Source organism: Saccopteryx bilineata, chromosome 8 (assembly GCF_036850765.1).
Source record: "Saccopteryx bilineata isolate mSacBil1 chromosome 8, mSacBil1_pri_phased_curated, whole genome shotgun sequence".
Lineage (NCBI taxonomy): Eukaryota > Metazoa > Chordata > Mammalia > Chiroptera > Emballonuridae > Saccopteryx > Saccopteryx bilineata.
The window spans coordinates 49,927,454-49,944,915 of NC_089497.1; the positions used below are offsets into that span (position 1 = coordinate 49,927,454).

At 43.7% G+C, this 17,462-nt stretch overlaps 1 protein-coding gene across 1 annotated transcript in view; it reads right to left on the minus strand.

Annotated features, from left to right (window-relative positions):
• FSTL1 (follistatin like 1) overlaps positions 1–2,497 on the minus strand; it is a 62,967-nt gene extending 60,470 nt beyond the window's left edge. Inside the window, exons 1-2 of the mRNA XM_066241240.1 lie at positions 2,395–2,497; positions 2,173–2,229 (exon numbers count right to left, since the gene is read on the minus strand). Of these exons, the coding sequence (XP_066097337.1) occupies positions 2,173–2,229; positions 2,395–2,397 (60 nt within the window). The 5' untranslated portion in view covers positions 2,398–2,497. The remainder of the gene's footprint in view (positions 1–2,172; positions 2,230–2,394) is intronic.
• Between the last annotated feature and the right edge of the window lie 14,965 nt (positions 2,498–17,462).

Consider the following 17,462-nt stretch of genomic DNA (forward strand, 5'->3'; position numbering starts at 1 on the left):
CACCATTAACTGCATGATAAAATGCTGAAAATAATATACAAATTGCTAGTTATTTTACCTTTTTATTAATGATTAACGGTATATTATTAAAAGATGGATTTAAAAATTGGCAAATGTTACTAAGGCCAAGAGATTGGATTAGTAAAAAGATAATCCAAGATCATACTTACACCTCATTCCTCACCTACCCTGAGTTCATAGACTCCTTTGTGCACCAACTTCCTCAGTTTTCATTTCAGTTTTTGATTTTGTCTTATTCCGCATGGATTTTGCCTGGGAATTCTGTGAGAGTACTCTCCGCTCTTCTACCTGAAGCTGGAAACTGCTGCTGGTGGACTTCCTAAGAGAACTAAGCTTTTCCCAGCAATGCAATGGGGGGAGGGAGTGTGATACAGGATACCCAGAATAGGTTCTGGACCTTGGGCCACACAGCTTTGTCAAAAGAGAAGCCACAGCCTCCTCACACCTCATACTGGCATTCCAGTTCATAGAGCGATTTCACACACTAGCTGGCAATTCCTAAGCCTGCTGTAAAACTAACCAGTGATCCTCCATCAAAGGACTGCAGCTGCCTTTTGAGGGCCACAGCAAGGGTGTTCCCTAGCCAGGACTAAATCAGCCAGTGAAGAGGGATCTTCCCTCAAATTCAAACCCTGGAAAACAATGCCTGAGAAGCTGATCTGGAGTTCAAGATGGGTTCCATAGATGGAGAGAGCTGGATTCTGATCCTTCTTCAGAACTAACTAGCTGTGTGACCTTGGGCAGGTTACCTAATCTCCCCAAATCTCCCAGACCTTATAAAGTTGGAGAAGCTCTAAAAGAAATGCATGTAGCCTAATGCCGGCTGTACAAGAAGCACATAGCAGTTGTGAAGTCTTTTTACAGGACAGTGTTTAAGAGCATGTGGTGTGATGCTGCACCATTTGGGTGCAAATCTTACCCCTACCATCTAGCAACTTAGAGCACCAGATAAATTATGTAATCTCTATGACTCAGTGTCCTCATCATTAAAGTGGAGTTTTATTACAACACAAAGTAGATACCCAGTAAATATTAGCTATTTTTTATTTCACTGTAAAACAGCTCAACCAACACTGTAACAGTGAATTAAATGAGAGTTCAATATAGTAAGTATTTTTTTAAAGTGAAGACCTTGCATGCTTTTATGATTTTTCTAGGCAGAGTCACACGCTGTGGTACTAAGGGTGGGGCTAAACTGTAATATGAAGAAAAAAATTCAAAGAGGGAGAATAACCACCCACCAGGGAGCTGTTTCTTTTGTAATGTACATTCCATTTCTTCTCCCTCATGCTTTTTAATTCCTTCCACATTTCCTGCCATAATTATCAAATGTTTGGTTTCTGACCTCACTTTTCTGGAGACTAGAGCCCAGGGAATTTAGAATTGTTTATTTTCTGTCCATAAACCTTTGAGTTAATGGAAGGGCTTGTGAGTGAAGGGTTTGTTGGTTTGTTTGTAGTGTCTCAGAAAGGTCACCGGAGTTGAAAAAAATTACCAAAAAAGTGCTGAAATACTTTGACTGGAAGAGTGGAGTCCTCCAAGAGCTGAGCAGTGGAAGGCTCACACTTGCGCAACGCTAGTTTAAGGGAAATTTTGAGGTTTTAATAGGCCGTTATGTGGGTCCTGACAGTAACACAAAATCTGAGGGCACTTTAAAAAGAAGGAAAAAAAAAATCAGGAAATTATAATCTTACTTCACAAAAGAAAAATATTTATTCCACCCTAAAAGAAGAATCTCGGGATTTTTTGTGGGGTGGGGGGCTTCCCCAAGCGACAGATTCAGAAGGAAAAGTCCCCAACTCTTCTCGGTTTCCTTCTAAGAGAAGGAAAGAACTCAGGCGCCTTTTTGAACTCGGCTGCTGCTCTTGTCGCCGCCTCCGTCCCAAATGGCCCATCGCATCCTTTCCCTCTCCCCACTCTCCCTCCATATTAGCCGCGGTGGGGCTCCCGCTCACGGCCCAAACTTCTTTTCATGATTTCGAGGTTTAAGTTTCGTAAGTAGCATTCCCGCTCCGAGCGCCCTCCTTCCCACGTTCGGAAACTCCCCGTCCCACCCGGGAGAGCATCCCCAGGACGCAGCAGCGCCCGCCCCACGCGCAGACCTCGGCGGCCCCGGAGCCCAAGTTCGGACCTCCTCAGCCGCACACCTACCTCGGCGCGGACCCAGGCGACCGCCACCAGCGCGAGCGCGAGCCAGCGTGTCCACATCTGCGGGAGAGACAGGAGCGAGGCTGAAGGCGCCGGGCCCCGCGCCGACCCCGGAAACTTCCTCGGGTCCCCAGGCTCGTCCCCTCCGCCCAGCCACCCTCAGCCGCCCCGCGGGGCCCGGCCCCCGCGCTCGGCTCCGCGCCGCACCGCGCGCCGCGCCCTCACCATGGTCCGGTCCCGGTCTCCGGAGGGCGCGGGGCAGGGAAGCTGCAGCAAGCTCTCCGGTGGAAGCTGTGCCGATCGCCAGCCTCGAAGGAAATCCGACCTGGGCTCGCCGCCCCTTAAGACCCCTCCTTCCCCGGCCGCCTGCCCCCCAGCTCCTCCCCATTCTCCTCCCCCTTCTGCTGCAGCGGCCCCGCGGCTCCGGCTCCGCTCCCTCCTCCCAGCCCCTGGCTCCGAGGGCGTCCCGGCGCCGCCGGAGCCCCGCTCCCTGCCCGGCCCCCAGGATGTGGAGTCAGAGATAGAGAGGGGGTGTCCCGGGGGACACCGCAAACAAAAGTGCGGGGCGTGTGTGTATGGGGTTGCGGGGAGGGCCGAAACCCCACCCCCGGGAGGGGCCCTGGCTTGCGGCAGCTCCCGCGGGCTGCGGGCGCGGGCTGCGGCGGTGCCCAGGTGGGCGGTGCTGCCGGGGGCCCCGGCCCGGTGTGCGGCGGGAACCTGGAGAAAAGGTCCCCTGCAGCCTAGGGAGCCGCAGCCGCTCCCCACTGTGGTAGGTAGAGCCGGAGCTGCCCGGGGACACCCACAGCTCGGGGGTCACTGCAGCCAGGGCTCGAGGACATGGGCGCTGGGCCCGGAAGACCGGCCTGCGTGGGGAAGGCTGCCTTGGTTTCAACTGTGGATTTCCTGGGGGAAAAGGTGGCGGCTGCCCTGCTCGTCTGGAAAGATCCCGAGTCCAGCGTCTGTAGCAGCCTTAGCCCGTCCGCCCTTTCCTGTGTGGTCCAGCAACTGTGCCCCCCTCTCTTCAGCCCACCGGGCACATGTGTCCCTGCTCCTATTCCTGTCATCTCAGGTACCCTCCATGGTCATGCTTTCCATCTCCACCAGCTTCTGCCCAGGGGCCTTCAAATATGTGCTGCCTCTTTGTATTGACTGCTCAAGCTCCCGGCTGTGGCCCCTTTCCTGTCGTGTCTCCAGTGCCCCTGGTGCTGGAGCAAATCCACTTGGCACCTCAGCTTTGACATGTCCAAGGCTGAGCCCCACTTCCCACGAGCTCCCAGGCCTGCTTATCTGCCTCTTTTGAAGTAGTGCCACAAAGCGGTTCTCCACATCCCAGACCCGGGTTGTAACCATATCCTGGCAGTTTTCCCTTTGACATCTCCTATGCATCCCTTCACAGCTGTTCACATTTCCAGTTCCCCAGACCAGACCTTCATCTGTGCCCTGGAAAGGACCTCTGGCCACCAGTCCAGCTCCAGGCTCTCCTCCCCTTATCTCCTCCCCTTACCATAACTCTTTCACTGCTATCTATATTCTTACTACCTGATCTAAACATTGTCTTTTTCATGCACTTCCCCTGCTCAGAAACTTTCATCACTCTTCTTCCCACACCAAATCAAAACTCTACTTTCCTTGTAAGTCTTTCATTACTGGGGCCACCCATGCATCTTACCTTACTTCAGCCACTTAAATACTTACTCCCTGTGCTCAGATCAGGCCAGTCTTCTCATTGTTCTCTGAACCTGTCCCATTCACTCTACTACCCTGGTGTGCTGAATGCCTAATGTTTTGGTTTTAGCTTCAAGTAACACCCATATTCCCCATTCATACTCACAAGCCATTGAAATAACCACTAGAGTCAGACTGTTGGAAAGAAAAATGTCAGCTTTGTCCCTGGTGAAAGCTGAGATGGTGGCCATGGCTTTAGATTTGTGGGGACGATGGACCTGCTCATACTTCATCCCAGAATTAAATAAAATAAGGCATGTTGAATGGATCCCTTAAAACCTGGCTGTCACACAAAGAGTTGGAAAATCTGCTTGGGTTAAAATTGCAGTTTTACAGTTTCTAGAAAAGCAGAAAGCACATGCTTCGTAGGGCAGACCTGCTCCCCAAGCTTGAGGGCTCAGAATGACACATGCCTTCCAGCTCACCAGTCAGATAACTCACTCCTGTTTCCTTGATCTGGATTGAGAGAAGTGGCAATAGCCGTCCCGCACCTGCTGCTCTAGCCCAGTCTCTGTACCAGGATTGAGGTGAACTGTGATGCACAGGTTCTGCTTCCACCCTCTAATCACTTACAAAACTTTTCATTCCTTACTTACACATGCACTGTTTCCCCCAATATGGCGTGATCTTTTCTCTTTTCCTTCCTCCTTCTGTCTATTCAAATTGTTTGTTTGTTTTTCCAGGACTCAAAGTTTTATTGCTTCTCTCGCACCTTTTCTGACAATAACTTGGCACAGTGGAAAGCATGTGAGGTTTGAGGTCAAACTAGTCTGGCTTTTAATTTGGTCACTAACATTTACTTAGTTAGCCGAGTGACCTTCATCAGATTATTTAAACTCTTTGACACTGGGTTTCTGTATCTGACAATTACCAGAGATGATGCCTTGCAGTGGGCTGTGAAATTTAAATATATTATAGAAGTATCATATCTGGGGCTAGTAAACCTCTATACATTGTAGCCATTATTATTTCATTGATGGGCTATGCAAATGAATTGAAGTAGATACCATGTGCCAGGTACTACAGAGCCTTGCAACACATCTTATTTAATTATCACAACAAACTGAAAGGTATTTTTAAAATTGTTTTCATTTTACAAATAAGGAAACTGAACCTCAGAAAAAATTAGATACTTTTCCAAGGTTAACAGTTGTACAGGCTTATGGCTTCGCATTTTATTGCATACCATTATATCGCAACCTTTAACACTGTTCACATAGTTGTTCTCCATTCTCCAGCTAGATTTTAAGTTGCTTAGAGCATAAATAGTGTTTTTCATATCTTTAGTCTCTCTACATTTGAGGCACAGTTGATGGATTTGACCATATTAAAATTAAAGATTTCTGTTCAATCAAGAGCACCATAGAAAAAAATGATAGATTAGAAGGAGAGAATCAATATCTAAAACTAACAAGGAACTCATAACTACCATAAACGTATATGCAACCCTTGCAAATCAATGAGAAAAAGACAGAAACCCAACAGGAAAAAATGTGCAGAAGATATGAATAGACAGTTCCCAAAAAAGTCATCTCTAACGGCCAATAACTGGAGGAAAAAAATGCTCAAAGTCACTGCTATTATTTAAACTACACAACAACCCTATGAATCAATATTATTTTATTATTTATATTATTTTACCTATAAGGAAATTGAAATACAGAGACTTTAGTAATTTGTCTAAGATTACACGATAAGAGATAAATATTACTTTATATTCATCACGGTGGCAAAAATTAGACAATTGGACAATGCCAAATATTAGTAAGGAAGAGAGGCTTTCTAGTATACTGTAAATGATCAAGAGCATTAGTTCAGGAGCCATTAGACCAAGGGTAGTCAACTTTTTTATACCTACCACCCACTTTTGTATCTCTGTTAGTAGTAAAATTTTCTAACCGCCCACCGGTTCCACAGTAATGGTGATTTATAAAGTAGGGAAGTAACTTTACTTTATAAAATTTATAAAGCAGAGTTACAGCAAGTTAAAGCATATAATAATAATTACTTACCAAGTACTTTATGTCAGATTTTTGCTAAGTTTGGCAGAATAAATCTTTATAAAACAACTTACTATAGTTAAATCTATCTTTTTATTTATACTTTGGTTGCTCCGCTACCACCCACCATGAAAGCTGGAATGCCCACTAGTGGGCGGTAGGGACCAGGTTGACTACCACTGCATTAGACTTTGTTCAAATGTGTCTTGGTGCTAAATCTTGGCTTTACTACTTACTATGTAAACTTGGGCAAATTACTTAAGCTCTTTCTGTCTGTTTCCTTGTTTGTAAAGTGAGGATAGTAATAATAGTACTGATTTCATAGCATTATTGGGCAGGTTAAATGTGTTAATATATGTAAGTTACTTAGAACATAAATTACTTAGTACTTAATGTGTGCTAGTAAGGAAATAATTCAGTAGAAGGATCTTGCAGTTACTGATGATAATTCTGTGCTACACAGTATGGTTAACTTAACAATAAATAAAAAGCAAAACAAACAAACAACAATAACAAAACAAACAGCATGAAGGAGTTGGTAGTTAAGTGTATCAGTGAGGACTTTTTGGTTGCAGGTGGTTATTAGAGAAGCTAACTTAAATACATTGTTTATGCAAGTAAATGCAATTTATTGGTCTATATAGCCAAGAGATCTATGGGTCGGTCTAGCTTTAGGAAAGACTTCATCCAAGGTCACCAAGGATCCAATTTCTTGCCAACTCTTGCCTTTACCTTGAACAATCTTATTTCATTCCTTGAACAATCTTATTCCACATGATGGCTCCTGGGAGCTCTGGTCTATGCTCTAAGGGGGGTAAACTGTCTGCAGCGATGGCCTCAGGATGCCCTTGGACTAATTAACCGTCTTGGTGAGGGAGACAGCCTCTTCCCGGAGCTACTACAGAAGTCCCAGAATTCACTTAAAAAAAAAAAGCATAAATTGAGTTTCCTGCTATCTTCATATTCCCATGCCAATCACCGGGGGAAGAGGAAGGGTGGCACAGGAGTGGGATGTGGGATTGGGGGTGAGGACTCACTCAGGGAAAATCAGGCTTACAACGGGCAGGAAAAACGGAGTGAATGCTGGGACTAGCCAAACAATGTCAACTGCAGCAACAAAGCACCAATATACACTGTGAAACCAGTGCTGCCCAAAGTGGGGTGCAGGGTCCCCAGATGGTATGGGAAAATAATATATATTTTTGCTTATCTCCAACCTAAAAATAGAAATCCACTTTTCAAATATGTAGATAGATCATGGTGCCCATATTTGGTCCATATGTTAGACAGTCATGAGTTACACCCCATTGCCAGGCGCCATGCGGAGAGAGTGGGTGTTCTCCCACACAGAGGGACTGATAACAGCTAATTCCCTTTAACATATTGTGAGATACTCAAGTGTGCCCACTTAAATGGATTACATGTAATACTATCTAGTTTTAACTAAACTAGATAAAACATGTTTCAGCTATGAAACCAAAAAAATGAGGATAAAGATCTTTCCTATTAATAAGAAAAGGGCAGAGCTAACATATTTTATATTTACAGAGCTACTCTGTAAAGAGCTCACTATCTGCCACATTAGCAAGGTAAAAATAATGACTCAATCAGATCTCACAATAAGTCAAAATATTCAAAAGTAACAAAAAGCTATTTGATATATGGATTCACATTCATTATTATTATTTTTAATTTTTAAATTTTATTTAGAAAATTAACTTGAACAGGGTGGCATTGATCATCATCATTATTATTAGTGACAGTCTCATCCCAAGCATGCTTTGTGGTATCAGTTAAAAATACTTAGGGTTAGCAAGAACTTTAGAAACTACGTATGCAGAACATAAAATACCTACTTTTTCTTATTTCCTCTTTTTTATTTTTTATTTTGGTGATGCTTGAAGATGTGCAATATTCAATTCAGTACTCTAGGAAATTTTGTTCAACTTAGATTAAATGTTTAGAGACTTTCTTTTAGATTTCTTACTTAATGGCAAAAGACATGCCTTTAGGGGAAACAATTGTCTTCCTGCTCTAATCAGGAATTCATAGAAGCACTACATGGAAAACAATATGATGACAAGCTAAAATACATTCTTTGGTCAGCATATACCATTGAAATTGGCAAAAAAATTCAGCATATCTGAATTTTAGCAAGATTATCTAAATATCTGATGATTAGCAAGAAAAACAATTATTAGAGCAAATTATACCATGCTGATTAGCTATATAGAAAATGAAAATATAGGTGTTTCAAATGTTTCTCAACTTATTATATTGGTGGGTTTCTCTTTCAACAATGATATAAAGAAGTACTTTGTGAGCAACTAAGAAAAGTTATACTGGAACTTAATAATAAATTACTTCTTAATAATAAATTACTTCTTAATAATAAATTACTTCTTAATAATAAATTACTTCTTAATAATAAATTACTTCTTTAAAGAAGTATTTTCTCAAAGAATTGTGTCAGTGAAGCCACAGAGGAATGGCTGCTTTGACTGGAGCAGAAGGACTCAGGGTGAAGTTCAATAGCTACCCTCACACGTGGGAGCCTTGGCTGCACCATTCACAGATGAGTTATTGTAGCAAAGACATGAGGTCAGAGCTGCACAGCATGTTATAGAAAGTCACTGATGGGATTAATTTTATGTTAGCATATAGCAGAATATTTATAATACTTAGTAATGTTGTAGGAAGTCATTGTGTAAATATTTTATACCACATTGTGGCTCACAGATGATCTTAGAGGACATTATGTCCATTAATAACAAGTAGAATACTACCTATCAGTTAAAAAAAAATGCACACACAATATACCACTTCAAGGAAAATTTGTGATGTTAATAATAAATGAGAAAGTAATTACTTTTAAAACATGTGCTATGGAGAAAATAATTTGAAATTTTATATTTGAAAATGTTCATCATTAGGCAATTTTATTGTCTAACACAATAAACATATGGCACCCATAAAAACTTTTACATATATGTACATTTTTAAAACATGAACAATATTTTCTAACCTGTTTAAAAATCTTTCAACCAAGAGTTCCAGTGGTTTATTTACCCATTTGGGAAAAATATAAAAATGTAACAACTTCTAATTAATTTGAAGAACAAATAATTTCTAGAGAAGATAGAAAATTGCTAGCCATTTTTGTTTGAGACAAAGGGAGATAGTGAGACAGACTACCACATGCACCCCGACCAGGATCCACCTGGCAACCCCCGCTTGGGGCTGACGCTTGAATCAACCAAGCTATCCTGAGCACCCAGGGTCTATACTTGAACCAATCAAGCCACTGTCTGCAGTAGGGGAAGAGGAAGAGAAGGGGCAGAAAGAGGGGGAAAGAAGTAGATGGTCACTTCTTCTGTGGGCCCTGACCAGGAATTGAACCCGGGATATCCATATGCTGGGCTGATACTCTATCCAATCAGCCAACCACAAATTTTGACTGAAACTTTTTGCATGATTGGTTCATAGGACTGAAAAATGAATGTTGTGATTTTGTAAGTAAATCCATGATAACATCTCCCATCTATATCTAATGTATATTTAGAGTGTATTAGTCTGCGAGGGCTCCCATAACAGAATACCACAGACTTGGTTGGCTTATACACCAACAATTTATTTTCTCACAGTTTTGGAAGCTGGAAGTCCAAGATTAAGGTGCTGGCAGGGTTGGTTTCTGGTGAGGTCTCTCCTTGGCTTGCAGATGGCCACCTCCCATCTGTGTCCTCACATGGCCTTTTCTCTGTGTATGTGAATCCCTGGCATCTCTTTCTCTTCATATAGGGACACAACTCCAATCAAATTAAGATTCTATCCTTCTGATTTGATATAACCTTATTTACTTTCTTAAATACCCTATTTCCAAATACAGCCACATTGTGAGTTAGGGCTTTAACATGTATTTTTAAGAAACACAATTCAGTCTATAACAGTGAGCTATCTTTTTTGCCTATGACAGTCATAAAACCAAATATCAAAATAAACTGTATTTAGAATCACATCTTCAACTATATCACAAAATGTTAAGCAAATATTTTCTTTTTCTTTTTTGTATTGTGTGAGAAGTGGGGAAGCAGAGACAAGACTCCTGCATGTGCTTTGAATGGGATCCACCCAGCAAGCCCACTAGGAGGTGATGCTTTTCCCATCTGAGGTGATGCTTTGTTGTTCAGCAACCGAGCTCTTCTTAGAACCTGAGGTGGAGGCCATGGAGCCATCCTCAGTGCCTGGGGCAAACTCACTGAAACCACTTGATCATGGCTGCAGGAGGAGGAGGAGGAGGAGGAGGAGGAGGAGGAGGAGGAGGAGGAGGAGGAGAAGAAGAAGAAGAAGAAGAAGAAGAAGAAGAAGAAGAAGAAGAAGAAGAAGAAGAAGGAGAAAGAGAGAGAGAGAGAGAAAGAGAGAGAAGGGGGAGGAGTAGAGAAGCAGATGGTTGCTTCTCCTGTGTGCCCTGACTGGGAGTTAAACCCAGGACTTCCATAAGGCGGCCGACACTCTACCGCTGAGCCAACCAACCAGGGCCTGCAAATATTTTCTAAATGAAATAAAAACAGCACTTTCATTAAATTTATTATTTTTTCAGTGAAAACAAATTTTTTTTGATCATTAAAGTAGAATGTTTTTTTAAATGTTGCTTATTATACCTTTAACTCATTCTGTTACTTTATATTTTGTATATGTTTTATAATATACATAATATTAGCCCACTATTATTGATGGAGGTATATCATTATAATGTTTGAATCCTACCACTACAGAAAAACAAATCTGACACTTAGGTCAAAAGAACACTTCTAGAATTGAGTACAATATTTATTATTGTTAATCATATTTATTGTGACATTATTCACATTCATTGTGACATTTTGTTTAATCATTGAGAGCATCTGTAAAAGATGCTTTCATCAGCAACTTGGGGGGAAACAAAGAATTTCTTAAATATCCATATGTGTGTTGACTTATATAAAGCAACATATAATTGAAATGTATGCCTATTCTGCCCTGTCTAAAGATGCTAATTGCCACATAGTCTCCTCATTTAATTTCTGAAAATTCTGTAAATTAGTATAAAAATTTCATATTATAGTCACAGAACTATGATTTATGATAAGCAATCTACTTATCACCAACTTGGCAAGCTGATTACTTTGTATGCAGAAAGGAATTTTATATCATGAAATCCTCATGATACAGATTTAGTACACATGTATTCCTATTGCAGCCAGGGTGATTTCACTCTGTTTTTTGGCACCATGTCCACTTTCCCCCTAGAATACCATTCCTCTTTCACTCATTAGCTGTGAGTTCTGCTCCACTCCAGAGGTAATGCAATGATCTAGGTTAAAATAATCAGTGCATTTCATTCCCCTGGCTACATTTCAGGAGAAGGCATCTGACAGAAGTCAGGCCAACAGGGCCCATGAGATCCAATTCCAAGATTTTGGTTCTACCCACTAGAGAAACTGACCCTCTCTTCCACTGGCCTGACTAGATAATGTTAGTCTGACTGTAGGGGGCACCTCCTGGGCCTGGGATACTGCCAACTCTACAGAGCCAAGAGGTGGAGCCCAATCATATCATCAGAGCCTCAAACTGAGCTGATTAGCCCCAGACTTTTTAGCTTTGTTGCCTGCTTGTTTTTGCTCAAGTCTGTTAAGCTGGGGTGTTTTTTTTTTTATCACAATAGAAAAAAATCCTGACTGATCATCAGGTCATAAATATAATTTCAGTGTGTTTAAAATGATAAAATAGCATAAATAATGCAACAGTTCTTTAAGCCTAACATTTGTAAGAGCTATGAAACATCAAAGCTGGGAAAAGGAAATTATTTTCTCAAGCACTTGCAGAAGAGCAGATGTTCTGTCCACTGCACTGGGCTGCCTTTCCATTCCCAGCCTGCTGCAGACACAGAGGTGTGTGTTATTTAAAGATATTTTTAATACAAGTGATTAAACTTATACTAGCCTGAGGCAAGAGGGAACTTATTGGTTTGTGAGAGTATGGAAAGTTGAAGAATGACCTTCAAGAACCAAGGTCTCTAGCCTGACCAGGCGGTGGCGCAGTGGATAAAGCGTTGGACTGGGATGCAAAGGACCCAGGTTCGAGACCCCGAGGTCACCAGCTTGAGTGCAGGCTCATCTGCTTTGAGAAAAAAGCTCACCAGCTTGGACCCAAGGTCGCTGGCTCAAGCAAGGGGTTACTCAGTCTGCTGAAGGCCCACGGTCAAGGCACATATGAGAAAGCAATCAATGAACAACTAAGGTGTTACAACGCGCAATGAAAAACTAATGATTGATGCTTCTCATCTCTCTCCGCTCCTGTCTGTCTGTCCCTGTCTATCCCTCTCTCTGACTCTCTCTCTGTCTCTGTAAAAAATAAAAATAAATAAAATTAAAAAAAAAAAAAAAAAAAAGAACCAAGGTCTCAGGCATTTGAATGGGACCATAGTGGGCTAAAAAAATGATCCTTCCATTCCTATCAGGATTTACTGACATCCTAATCTTGAACCTACAAATGTGACCTTATATGCAAAAGAGTAAATATTGTCTCATATGGCAAAGATGTAAGCTAGGATTTTTTTTTTTTTTTTTTAACAAGAGAGAGAGACCGAGAGAGACAGGGATAGAGAGAGATGAGAAGCATCAATTCTTCTTTTTGGCACCTTAGTTATTCATTGATTGTTTTTTCATATGTGCCTTGACCGGGGTGGGGGGCTCCAGCAGAGTGAGTGACCCCTTGCTCAAGCCAGCAACCTTGGACTCAAGCCAGTGACCTTGGGTTTCAAGCCAGAGACTTTAGAGCTCAAGCCAGCCACTGTGGGGTCATGTCTATGATCCCATGCTAAGCCAGCAACCCTGTGCTCAAGCTGGTGAACCCACACTCAAGCTGGATGAGTCCACGCTCAAGCTCCAGGGTTTTTTGTTTGTTTGTTTTTGGTGCCGAAACCCGGGATCTTCAGGTTTTGAACCTAGATCCTCTGTGTCCCAGGCCGACGCTCTAGCCACCGCACCACAGCCTGGTTAGGCTGAGAAGAGGAGTCTATCCTTGATTATCCAGGTGAGCCCTAAAAGCAATCACATGCATCCTTAAAAGAGACACACATAGAGAAAGCAACATGAAGATGGAGGCAAAGATGGAGTGGTACACCATAAGCCAAGGAACACCAGGGAATACTGGAAGAGGCAGGGAACAGCCCCCCCTGTCCCCCCGGACCTTCAGAGGGAGCACTACCCTGATGACAGCTTGATTTCAGTCTTGTGAACTGGGAGAGAAAAATATTTCTGTTGTAAGCCACTAAGATTGTGATAATTGCTTTATGGAAGCCCCCCAAAATAAATACAGGACTCAATGCTGTTAAGTTCTCTCTCTCTGTCTCTTTCTCTCTCTTTAGACTTTCAGCTTATTTTGCAGTTTTAGTTTCTGCACATGGCTTAGAAGATGGCTAGTGCAAGTCCCAAAATTGCATTCACCCAGCTTTGGGACCCCAGCAAGAAGAGGGCATTTATTTTCCCAAGGTGCATATGTGCAACCCAGGGAAGGGTCTGATTAATCCTGTGTGTGTAATCATCCCCTTGCCCTCCTTGGACAAGGGACAGGTCCTGTGGTCTGCTCTGTTTGGGTTATGATGCCATCCCTATAGCCCGCAACATACTGTTTGATTGCTTCACAACCACATGGTATAAGGGAGGAAGTCTTCCCAAAGATGGGACCCTGGGCAGACCAAGACAACAAATATACATCGCAAGGGCCAGATTTCAGGGATCTTGCCCACTTTGAGATACCATAAGGACAGAAGAATAACAGAGTTGACCTGGGGACAGGGGACAGTGCATATTTCCTCCTCTAATCCAGATGTAGGAGTAAACAACTGCCTTTGGAATTTACATGGAGATTGGAAAGGCTGCATGTTTTATTAAAATGATAGGCCCACCTTCCTATCATTCCAGTGTGAGTGGGACTGGTCTAGGCTGGATGAGAGAGGGGCATCAGTGGCCCCATGATGTTAATTGCCAGCATCAGTTTACTGACAGGCTGGGGCTCCCCTGAGAAGCTCTCTGGGGATAGAGGTTGTCCATGGCCAGAGCCAAGGCTGGAGAGCTTTCTTCATTCTGTGGCTAGTTCATCTCCCTTCCCCTCACCCCTCTCTCCCACTTTAGTCTTCCGCTCTTCAACATGCTCTCCTCCCTTTGTCATCTTTCTTCTTCTCTGCAGACTTCCACCTTCACCTTCGGAAGAAGGAGGATGCTAATGCGCTAGCGTGGGCTTTGTAGAAGGCAGGTGATGCTTTATTTCCCCACGGAAAAAATACCTTCCCCTGCCTGGTTTCGGTGAAACATTCACTCTGTTATCAGCATAATCACTGACATTTACCATAAAACCTCCCTGATGGAGGTTCTTCCAGGGCCGGGGCTGCTCCCAGGCAGTAAATTATGTACTTTGAGCAATGACGGGGCTTCTTTCAGACCTTCAGCAATTATTTTTAATGCACCAGCAAAAAAATGAAGTGAATAAATGCAGCTGGTTAAAGGAACGGACCTGCACAGGAAGGTCACGCAGTAGAAGAATTTGGCTCATTAAGAATGTGTGAATGTGGCAGAAAATGCTCATTTTTACTGGCTTTACATGATAAATAGAACCAGCTGAATACCACTCAGAGTGAGCCTATCAGAGATGCCACCTGGAAGCTCCATCCAGCTGGGTCTGCCCCTTGATGTCTCCTCTTTGCCCTCATTAAATTTTCAGTCGCCTATGGCTACTTCCAAAAATACTGACTCTTTCAAGTCATTGCTTTAAATAGCTGTAATGGATGTATGAAGGAGGAAGTTGTAATATCTCTGCGAGAAGGAGACTTGTTTCCTTTTTCTATGATGAGGAAGTGATGAGACTTCAATATTAATTTTCACTCAGATGGACCCAATTAACGCTGTGTTGGAGGTCTCCAAGACCATTCCCAAGTTCCACAATTTGCTAGGAGGATTCACAGGATTGACCATGTAGCTGAGCTCATGACAATGATTTATTCCAGTTAGAGGACACAAAGTAAAATCAGCAAAGGAAAAGGCACATGGGACAAAGACCAGAGGAAACCAGGTGCAAGCTTCCAAGAGTCCTCCCTCAGTACAGTCACACAGGGTCTGCTTAATTCTTCCAGTCACACATTGGGACCCGTGTGAAGTGTCTGCCAGGGAAGCTCATTAGAGACTCAGTGCCTACGGTTTTTGTTGGGGGCTGGCCTGCAGGCACTCTCTGCCTAATACATACCAGGATTTCAGACTCTTAGAAGAAAAGCAGCCCTGGCCGGTTGGCTCAGTGGTAGAGCATTGGCCTGGCGTGCAGGAGTCCCAGGTTTGATTCCTGGCCAGGGCACACAGGAGAAGCGCCCATCTGCTTCTCCACCCCTCCCCCCTCCCTCCTCTCTGTCTCTCTTCCCCTCCCACAGCCGAGGCGTCATTGGAGCAAAGATGGCCCGGGCGCTGGGGATGGCTCTGTGGCCTCTGCCTCAGGAGCAGGAATGGCTCTGGATGCAACAGAGCGATGCCCCAGATGGGCAGAGCATCGCCCCCTGGTGGGTGTGCCGGGTGGATCTGGTCGGGCGCATGCGGGAGTCTGTCTGACTGCCTCCCCGTTTCCAGCTTCGGAAAAATGCAAAAAAATAAAAATAAAAGAAGAAAAGCAGGTGTTCAGCATTAACCATAATGTTTGCAGTTTAGTTGCAGTGAGCCACTCTCATTATTTCTGGAAATGGTGGGAACTCTCCTGAAATCCAAGTTTCCTGATGCTAGCTATGGACCAACGTTGTAATCAGGGTTTTCTAACGATAGCTGTCTTAGGCCTGCTACATTAATTCTTTAATCTCCACAGTTTACCTGTGGCCATGGCATTTCCTGTATTAACAAAAGCTTGAAGTTATAAAACAGAATTTAGTAGATATAAATTAGAATAGGGGTCCCCAAACTTTTTACATAGGGGGCCAGTTCACTGTCCCTCAGACCATTGGAGGGCCGGACTATAAAAAAAAACTATGAACAAATGCCTATGCACACTGCACATATCTTATTTTAAAGTAAAAAAACAAAATGGGAACAAATACAATATTTAAAATAAAGAACAAGTAAATTTAAATCAACAAACTGACCAGTATTTCAATGGGAACTATAGGTCTGCTTTTGGCTAATGAGATGGTCAATGTCCGGGTCCATATTTGTCACTGCTAGCCGTAACAAGTGATATGATGCACTTCTGGAGCCGTGACGCATGCGTGTGTCCCGTGTTACCCGAAATAGTACTGCATGTGAGTGACGACTTGCTTTGCGGCACCGTCACATACAGTACTCACACACAGTGAGAGGATGCATCCTGTGCTCCCCTCACTGACCACCAATGAAAGAGGTGCCCATTCCGGAAGTGCGTCAGGGGCCGGATAAATTGCCTCAGGGGGCCGCATGTGGCCCGTAGTTTGGGGACCCCTGAATTAGAAGATATATCTAGCTTTCTTCCAAATGGTACTTACATGCCATGTGTTTATCCTGCTATCCTGGCCATTAATGATGGAACATGGAATTTCTCCTTAAGTCAAAAGCTACAAGGTATGGTTGGACATGACTGAGACCAAGACTCACAGGGTATGATGAATAAGGGGAGCTCCATATTCGAGGGTGGGGAGCATTGTCAAACTGATCTAATTCACTATCTTTGGAAAAATGGATGGAGAAAGGGAAAATGGGTGACTGGAGCTCAGACTGAGTAAGAACACTATTGAGTTATTGTTCCAGGGCTCTATGAAGCCTGGTATGTTCCTCAGTCTTGGATGTCCATGGTCAAGATGGAGGTAATGCCTCCTGGCTCACCCTGCATCTCCTTGCAATGAACACATTTCTTTCACTAATAGGGGTATGTCTTTTCCAAATAGCCTGAAAGAGCCTAGCCAGTCACAGGGATAAGTAGTGTTGGTCAAATAAGTTTGTAGGCCCTGGCTGGTTGGCTCAGCGGTAGAGCATCGGCCTGGCGTGCGGGGGACCTGGGTTCAATTCCTGGCCAGGGCACATAGGAGAAGCGCCCATTTGCTTCTCCACCCCCACCCCCTCCTTCCTCTTTGTCTCTCTCTTCCCCTCCCACAGCCAAGGCTCCATTGGAGCAAAGATGGCCCGGGTGCTGGGGATGGCTCCTTGGCCTCTGCCCCAGGAGCTAGAGTGGCTCTGGTCGCCACAGAGCGACGGCCCGGAGGGGCAGAGCATCGCCCCCTGGTGGGCAGAGCGTCGCCCCTGGTGGGCGTGCCGGGTGGATCCCGGTCGGGTGCATGCGGGAGTCTGTCTGACTGTCTCTCCCCATTTCCAGCTTCAGAAAAGTACAAAAAAAAAAAAAAAAAGAAAAAAAAAGTTTGTAAATATAATATATATGTTTGCTGGCTTATAGTTTGCATTGGGTGTGGGAGACATGGTTGTAAGCCAGCAAAGTCATTATAGCCTAAGGCTTAGTTTTAAGACTAAGCCTTTCCCGCCCTTTTAATACTAAGATCTCAACACTAAGCTTTTCCCCACACCCTTGACTGTTGCA